General features: G+C 40.4%; 1 protein-coding gene across 1 annotated transcript; it reads left to right on the forward strand.

Moving 5' to 3' along the window:
- Window positions 1-1,609: 1,609 nt before the first annotated feature.
- On the forward strand, window positions 1,610-5,079 carry LOC129100416 (glycine-N-acyltransferase-like protein 3). The gene is made up of 3 exons (XM_054610035.1): window positions 1,610-1,671; window positions 1,751-1,872; window positions 4,712-5,079. The coding sequence occupies exons 1-3, from the start codon at window positions 1,610-1,612 to the stop codon at window positions 5,077-5,079; spliced, it is 552 nt and encodes a 183-aa protein (XP_054466010.1).
- The last annotated feature ends 4,113 nt before the right edge of the window (window positions 5,080-9,192 follow it).

Consider the following 9,192-nt stretch of genomic DNA (forward strand, 5'->3'; position numbering starts at 1 on the left):
GATCTGTCCGGAAAAGATAATAGACACATTGATTCACAAGCTCAGCAGCTTGCTTGGTTTACACATCAATTCAGTCTAATTCTCGACAGTCCTCAGTCAAGGAGGAGAATTGCCTTGACTGGCGACTGACTCCTGGGTCTTTTGAAACGGTAGATTTAAAAGCTGTGCTGAGGAGGTTTTTCTTCTTTTGGCTGTACCGCATAGCAGAATTCACTTCTGAAAATCTGACGAGATGTAAAATAAAAAAAGGATTTTGGTGTGCATGAATGATTATGTGGTTATAAAGGATATTCTCAGGGGGGGAAACTGAGATTGACAATGGCAGATAGAGTCAGAGGAGGTAATCGAGGCTAGCTAGCAATGAATTAACGACACAAAAATCGTTCTCCCTCTGCTCACTTCAGTCAGTCTGGCACAGAGATCGACTGAATGATGGAATCTGATTTTGTAGGAGAGGATGCGTGGTGTGTTTGGCTGCACCGATGCTTCTTAGTGGAGTGAAAAAGGTACACTGTCACCAGCAGAACAGGTCCAACGTGAATGTACAGAACTGACTGTAAGCACAAAAACTGAATTCAGAATTGTGAATTGATTCAAAATGAATTATCCCAGATATAATTTATTTAACTGGCACGGAAATCACTCCTGACATTACTCACCATGATCAATATGTGAATCATATGAAGTGCGAGGAGTCATCAATTTCTCCCTCAGTATGAATTAACTAGTTGTAAAAAGGTCTGTGATGGATTGACACTATGGTGAGTGTCTGAACTTCTGACAGCTGGCTGCTCTGTTGTGGCGAATGAGCAGCCGCTCCGTCAGCTGTCGGTGTCAGCAGCAGCCAGTTTGCTCTGTACAGAGGTGTTGAGGCAAAGCATAACGCACGGATCAGCTTTTACTCAGGGAGACGGCAGCCTTGATTAGGCCTTCACAGACATTGAACATCAATTTCAAGCATTCCTAAGTGATATTTCAAGATAAACTGTAAAATTCTTCTGTAAGTTGTGTTTTTGTGTGGGTCTCTCTTCAGCATTTCATATATTTAAGTTGGCCGCAGTTAAATTTACATATTGTAGTGCGGGTTAAGTCAATATATCTCTGAATAGAGAATAAAAACTTTGGACTTCGGGTTCATCTTATCTGGTGCACTAGTATGTAGATGCCTTAAAGCTATAAACCTGCTAAATTACACCATAAATATTACGGCTGAATAGCACTCTTATCTTTAAGCTGAACAAATTCTAGGCGTATGCAAGTTTACAGTGAAAAACAAAACAAAATGATCATCTTAAAAGCGATCAAGGACCTTCATTTGATGAAAAATATGCTTTACACGGAACTGCCACAGTCCATCACTGTAATGCTCCTTTTTTTTCTTACAAAATATAAATATTTGTGTGATTGTGAGCCAGAAACAATGATTGTGTTTAACAGAAAATGTACCATTCTACTGAATATAGTTTCCAGTTTTATTTGTGCCATTTTCATCTGCGTAGATTACTAGCTGCTTGCTATTTTGGTCTTCTTCCGTGCTGCATTATGTTCTGCGTTTCAGGCTCTTGGAGGAATGTTGCATATACTCCACAACACTCAGTGTCATCTGGAGATGTGTGTTGACTCCTGGCCTACATTCACTACTGCCATTTGTTACCGTCAAACACAGGGATGGCACAGAGGGACAAAGAGAACTCGTAGGCTCCTCCAGAGTGGCTTGTTGATGTCTGTATCTGCCTGTGAAGCATTTGAGCAGCAGTTCCGGGACGATACCTGAAATCTGCACCGTCTTCAGCAAGAACCTGGGATCTGTGAGAAGTCTGCTGCTTAATGAGAGAGTCGTAAACTGGAGGAACGGACTCATATTCAGAGGTAGTGTGGCAGAATGAAGAACGGAAACCAACGGAGCTCATGGTTGTGAGCATGTTTCTTAGTATTTTAGACAGATTTAAAGAGACAGATTTTTACAGAGAGTTCACAAATATATACTTTAGTTTAAAAAGGCTCAGTCATTTCCTAAAACAACTTGGTAGTGTAGTCTTAGCAAACGTAACTTAAACAGGAGTGCTTTTGTTGAGAACTATTTTCACCCATGGATTAATACACATTCGGTGTGCTAATGAGCATTTGTAGGGCGATGTATGTGGGATCAACTCTAAATGAACTACAGTAGCTCTGTTCATTGTACAGAAGGAACATGTCTACTAAGATACAGTGGGTACGGAAAGTATTCAGACCCTTTTAAATTTTTCACTCTTTGTTTCATTGAAGCCATTTGCTAAAATCGAAAAAGTTCATTTTTTTTCGCATTAATGTACACTCAGCAACCCATCTTGACAGAAAAAAACAGAAATGTAGAAATTTTTGCAAATTTATTAAAAAAGAAAAACTGAAATATCACATGGTCATAAGTATTCAGACCCTTTGCTGTGACACTCATATTTAACTCACATGCTGTCCATTTCTTCTGATCCTCCTTGAGATGGTTCTACTCCTTCATTGGAGTCCAGCTGTGTTTAATTAAACTGATTGGACTTGATTAGGAAAGGCACACACCTGTCTATATAAGACCTTACAGCTCACAGTGCATGTCAGAACAAATGAGAATCATGAGGTCGAAGGAACTGCCCAAGGAGCTCAGAGACAGAATTGTGGCAAGGCACAGATCTGGCCAAGGTTACAAAAGAATTTCTGCAGCACTCAAGGTTCCTAAGAGCACAGTGGCCTCCATAATCCTTAAATGGAAGAAGTATGGGATGACCAGAACTCTTCCTAGACCTGGCCGTCCAGCCAAACTGAGCAATCGTGGGAGAAGAGCCTTGGTGAGAGAGGTAAAGAAGAACCCAAAGATCACTGTGGCCTGCATAGAGTTTGCCAAAAAACACATGGAGGACTCCCAAACTATGAGAAATAAGATTCTCTGGTCTGATGAGACCAAGATTGAACTTTTTGGCGTTAATTCTAAGCGGTATGTGTGGCGAAAACCAGGCACTGCTCATCACCTGCCCAATACAATCCCAACAGTGAAACATGGTGGTGGCAGCATCATGCTATGGGGGTGTTTTTCAGCTGCAGGGACAGGACGACTGGTTGCAATTGAAGGAAAGATGAATGCGGCCAAGTACAGAGATATCCTGGAAGAAAACCTCCTCCAGAGTGCTCAGGACCTCAGACTGGGCTGAAGGTTCACCTTCCAACAAGACAATGACCCGAAGCACACAGCTAAAATAACAAAGGAGTGGCTTCGGAACAAGTCTGTGACCATTCTTGACTGGCCCAGCCAGAGCCCTGACCTAAACCCAATTGAGCATCTCTGGAGAGACCTGAAAATGGCTGTCCACCAACGTTCACCATCCAACCTGACAGAACTGGAGAGGATCTGCAAGGAAGAATGGCAGAGGATCCCCAAATCCAGGTGTGAGAAACTTGTTGCATCATTCCCAAGAAGACTCATGGCTGTACTAGCTCAAAAGGGTGCTTCTACTCAATACTGAGCAAAGGGTCTGAATACTTATGACCATGTGATATTTCAGTTTTTCTTTTTTAATAAATTTGCATTTCTACATTTCTGTTTTTTTCTGTCAAGATGGGTTGCTGAGTGTACATTAATGCGAAAAAAAATGAACTTTTTCGATTTTAGCAAATGGCTGCAATGAAACAAAGGGTGAAAAATTTAAAGGGGTCTGAATACTTTCCGTACCCACTGTATATTAGTCTTTGGATATATTCACAATACTTTTTATTCAGATTATCTTTCATGGAAGCTGTTGACAAAAAGAAACATAAAATATCACTAGGTTTATTCTTTAAACTTAAATTTAGAATGTTAAAATATTAAGCCTTTCATTATCAAACCTATATGTCTTTGTGCTTGCAAATAGTAAATGCATTGAAACTGCAGTTTGTCCATTAAGGTATAAACTTATTAAGTCAATATGATGCAACACAGCGGGCAGTTTTAATATCAGCGCAAATACAATCATATATTTTCAAGCAAAACTGCACGATATGTGTTTTTTTTCTCAATCAGACGGTTCTGTAATATGTAATTTTATTTGCCATGATTAGGGATGCACCGATCTGATATGCTGGAATAATATTTGCGCAGATACTGATACTTATTAAGTGGATCAGGTATCATAATTAATCTATACTAAATACAACAGTCTTTGTCATTGTCTTGTCTCTGGCTACAATTTTGAGTCTCTGCTTTGAGTTCAGTTCTTTCAGTCACTGCGTTCAACCGACTCACGTTATGTTATATAAACAGTATTCCAATGAGTAATATGCAGTGTGAGATATATATATATATATATATATATATATATATATATATATATAAAAATAAAATTGGGGAAGGGGAGCTCTGGCATCAGATTGGTGTTCTGTATATGAACTGAGTTGATGATGGAGGTAAATTATAACAAATCATCACTTTGCTTTTGTGTCTCTGAAAGGTATACCAAGCTCACATTGTCATCTCATCAGAGAACTCGCCTCTCAGTGGGTTTGATATTATACAATATGGGGGTTATAACACCTTCATCTACCACAGCCCGGAGAATACTAACTGGCAAGAGTGAGTTTCTGAAATATATTCAGGACCTCAGTATAAGGCAGCTCCATTATATTTTGCAGCTATATAAACTATGATATGCATTTTCTTGATTCATCTTCATATTTTCTGTTCACATTCTTCTCTGCCGACCAGGAGGGTGTTGCCGCTGCCAATTTCCATTCTGGATGAGTCCCACGTGGAGCTCGTCGACACACGCTTGCCTTACGGTGGCAGCCAGGAGAGCCTCAACCCACGTGAGAGACTGTATCCGCCATCTGCCAAACCACTGTGTGACGGATGAGAAGGGCCGACCCGTGTCGTGGATGCTGTCTGACGAGCTGTGTGAGCTGAGGATGGCCTTCACCCTACCAGAGTACAGACGGGCCGGTCACCTCCGGGCTCTGTCTCTGGCTCTGCTCCACAGGATGAGCTCTGTGGGTCTGCCCGTCTACTGCCACATCCTACAGCAGAACCAGGCCACCATTAACACTGTGACCTTGACTTCTCCGCTTGTCTCAGTATGAAGGGGATCTCAGTGCTGCTAATATGCAAGGACAGAGTCTAAGGGAGCCAAACGTAAATCAAATCTGAAAAAAGTGAGGTTTTATTTTAGAAGTGTAAAATGTAACAATACATTTCCCTGCAGTACTCAGGGAACGCTGCGCTTTAGAGAGTTTAGACAACGAACTGCAAGTAGAACAAACAAAAAAATAACATTTTCTGTGGCTTTCGGATGGATGTATTAATACCAGATGCGCTGCTCCTTTTTATTCACTGTAAAAGTGTCCCTCAATATGAAATATTTCTGTAAAGACAAAAAAAACCTTCTGTTTGACCCTCCGGCGTGTGCTGAAGAAAAGACCCCTTAATCTGCAGATCACCCAAGGAGGCTCCCGTCCACCTGGGACCCCTCCCCCGGAGGTGTGCTGTTCCACTGCTGATTGCCTCTTTGTGTTTTAGCAGCAATGCACCACTCAAGTCTGCAGGCCGCTTGACAAATGAGCAGCGATCTGAGCAGAGGGGATGCTCGTACTGCACCATACATCCTGTCCCATCCACATCCCTCTGCCCCGCAGTGGTGCACCTCTTTTAACTGACACCCTTTCCTTTCACTAAACCTTCAAGCGCTCTTCTCAAAGTCACACAAGTACAGTACACCCTAAATACATGCTTGCTGACGCATGTACATACAAAGACACCGCTAAAAGAGTGAGTAAACACAAGCCTGTACATTTTTTAGTGCTGCTTCTTTATAGAAATGTCGACCTGTATTGTAAACACGTTGCACAAATTACCATATTATATCCTTTTAATAGTAAAAATAATTATTGTTATATATTTCAGTTTTTGGAATGTTATGAAATATCATAACTGCATGTCAATAAAGCTGAAATACTATTATATTATATATATATAACTATATTGATAACAAAAAAGCTTTTCTCTATTTTATATTGTTTTAAATGTAATTAATTTGGGGTTTTTTGGACTGTGAGTTTGACAAAACCATACATTTTAATATGTCAACTATGTGTCTGAGGAACTGTGACAGACATTTTTATTGTTTTATGACATTTTATAGACTAAATTATTAAATGATTAATTTAGAAAATAGTTAAGGGATTAAACTGTGATAAAAATAATGGTTAGTTACAGCACCACTGTGAAAAACAGTGTGATATACAGTTTGTGTTAAGGTTAAAACTAAATACAAGAGGTGAATAATCCCAGAGTGAATACATTTCTAAACCTTACTGTCCATGCACACGTCTCTGATAATTGAAGATTAATTTTATAGCTGTCAAAAGATTGACAGCCATAAATCTTTTATTAATCGCTGGACTGCACAGGTCTTATATTGCAAGCCATCTACTGAAATATGAGAGGTCCTCTCACCTACAGCATGAATCTGTGTGAGTGCTCAACCTCCAATACAGTCAAAGAGGTGTAGGACGATTCAAAAAGAAGGCCCCGGGAGAGTTTTTTGCTAGCTGCATCGGTTGCAGATATTTACTCATCTTAATGCAGATTTTTGAGTCAGGGAAGAGGCAAAACAAACGTAGAACATGAAGTACCTGACGAATGAACCAGTTCTGTGGCTTCATCAGTATGTTGCCTGCAACTGTAACCATCACTTGAGGACAGCGTCCACCCACTGGCCCTTCTCAGAAACTGCAACCCGGAACAAGTGAGGAGCCGAGTGTCTGACGCAGCATGCGATCATTCTCCTTGGCTGCGAGTGCTCCTCGGACTTGCCTTGGTGCAGCTGTCCACACATAACCCCCCACCGACACCATCCATCCCAACCCCCCCTACAGAGGCAGTGCACTCTGCCAGCCGTGGAGTGGGACTTACTATCGATCCTGCTGAAATGATGGTTTCTAAAAGGGAGCCAGTAAGCATGTCTACGCTCCCCTCCTCAACTGTGGGGGGGGAGGGAGATATCACCAAGCTCAGCACATTGCGCCATCACTGCATGAGAAAATGGGATTTTTTCACCGGGAGACAAGCTGAGGGGAAGGTAATTCAAGCCTCCAAGCTATGTTCCCCACCAAGGATGTAAAACGAGCCATATTACCTTCAGACGCCTCACACAGTGGACAAATAAGGTCATTTTAAATGTCCTATTAATTCCAGTCCTTGTCGTAGAGAAATCAGATGCCAAATGGGAAAATCTGCAAGAGTGCTGAAGTTAAGGAGGTGAGGAGAAGGAGGATGTTCATTCAGCAGTCAACCATGGACTGATGAGCACGTATGCCATCACATTCAACTTTTATGCTTTTGCAAGGAATGTTATTCTGAATGAGTGATAAATGAATGAAGTAGAGCTTAATGCAGACTGATTTAATAATCTAATGTGAGGCTCTACACCTCTAGAAGGTGTTTGTTCCAGAGAAACCACTAGATGGCAGCAGTGTCCTTATATTTCCCAACACTAAGGTGCAATTTGGTGCATGTGTATGCTGTGACTCACATAGAGCTGCAGATTTAGAGGGAAATCTGAGCAGGCTTTTATAGTTGTTAGTGTTTGTACACAAACCAAAATTAAACAGGAGTTATAATAATTTACTGGGGTCACTATTTTCAGGAAAAAATGTGCTTGGTTCCATTCCCATTTATGTATGAACTTCGTTGTCGTAAAGAAGCTACTGTTACTGAAGATATTTGCTTGAAAGATTAGAAATGACTTCATCAGTTGTGCGGCACATGAAGGTCGTGTGCTGAGTGCTTTATCCTTGTCAGTTTCAATACTTGACATTTCCCTGGGGTCAGTGTGTCAGTCAGTTGAGTATGATTTGGACTCACTAAGCAGCAGTAACTGATGTTTAGGATTTTCACTCGTCTCAACGTCATTCTCTGCAGTTTTTTTGATGACCGAGTCAGCGAGGGACTGAATGGCCTGGAGGTCAATTGGAACAACAAAGTGCCCCAGTATGTCATTGTGTGAGCAATCATGGTTCACTGGTGCTGCTGATTGTGTCATACCCCTGCTGAAGTTAGTCATATGGGTGTGTGTGTGTGTGTGTGTGTGTGTGACAGACTGGAGTGGGAATTATCAATTATGGCTCCCTTCACCATCGCACATCACATCCAAGCCCGTAGGACAGTCAATAATAGCTTTATTCTGTCCAAGAATACATTTTAAGAGGACACAAGGAAACAGGAAAACAGAAATATAAACAGAGAGAGTACCACAGACAGGGTGTCAACACAAAGCAGCTTTTTACAGTTTCACCACAAATTATTGTAATAGGTTTTGTCCTACTGTCAAACTAACAATGAGGTGAATGAACAGTGGGTTTGTGACGTCATACCTGACTTGTTCAACATATGAGCTCTTTGTAAAAGGCAGTTCAGGTTCCACAATCTGTGCTGGTGATGCACTGCACTGAAGTCAGCTTTATATTGGAGGCGTTTCAGTGGAAGACATGATTTGACCTTTAGTTTCTGCTTTTATGCAATGTATGTCGAAACTAGGTGTGTTACATTTTGTGTTGACCTGTATCTTTGTCAAATAAATAAATAATAAATCTATCTATCTATCTATCTATCTATCTATCTATCTATCTATCTATCTATCTATCTATCTATCTATCTTTGTACAGTAAGTACTACAACCTAAAGCTATTATTAATTTAAAAACAAATTTCCCTCTGAGTTAAAGCTGTGAAGACAACTTTTTCATATGTGTGTGTATTTAGAAAGTGAATATAAACGTAACTAGTATTTTAATACTTTCTGATACTTTCTGAACATGAGCACTTTTAACAGTCTGAGTTGATTGTATATCAACAACACATTAGTATTAATTATGGCATTAATCGGGGTGCAATGGTTTTTTATGATTGTTATTATTTGTATTGTCATTTATTAATATAGCCAACTGGCTGCCACAATGCGTTTAAGGCTAATTAAACCTTTCAACATTAAAAAAATGTTGAAAGGTTTTGAGGGAAATTTTCTATTTGTATGTTCAGTTAAAAATATAAATATGCAAATGAAAGCTACATGTCAACTGTAAATTGAAATGTGTTTTTTAATTTATTTCAATACATTGACAACGCCACACACACACAAACCCAACATCCGCATAAAGCGAGGCGCCAACGTGGAGCTGGCTTCCCTCGGGTCGCAGG

Source organism: Anoplopoma fimbria, chromosome 12 (assembly GCF_027596085.1).
Source record: "Anoplopoma fimbria isolate UVic2021 breed Golden Eagle Sablefish chromosome 12, Afim_UVic_2022, whole genome shotgun sequence".
Taxonomy (NCBI): Eukaryota; Metazoa; Chordata; class Actinopteri; order Perciformes; family Anoplopomatidae; genus Anoplopoma; species Anoplopoma fimbria.

Excerpts from the sequence above, each read along its gene's own strand:
- LOC129100416 (XM_054610035.1), top strand. The coding sequence starts at position 1,610 with ATGTGTGTTGACTCCTGGCCTACATTCACTACTGCCATTTGTTACCGT. Across the intron at positions 1,672-1,750 it reads TACCGTCAAACACAGGGATG|CAGCAGTTCCGGGACGATAC; the intron begins GCACAGAGGGAC and ends GAAGCATTTGAG. Across the intron at positions 1,873-4,711 it reads CGGACTCATATTCAGAGGTA|GGTGTTGCCGCTGCCAATTT; the intron begins GTGTGGCAGAAT and ends GCCGACCAGGAG.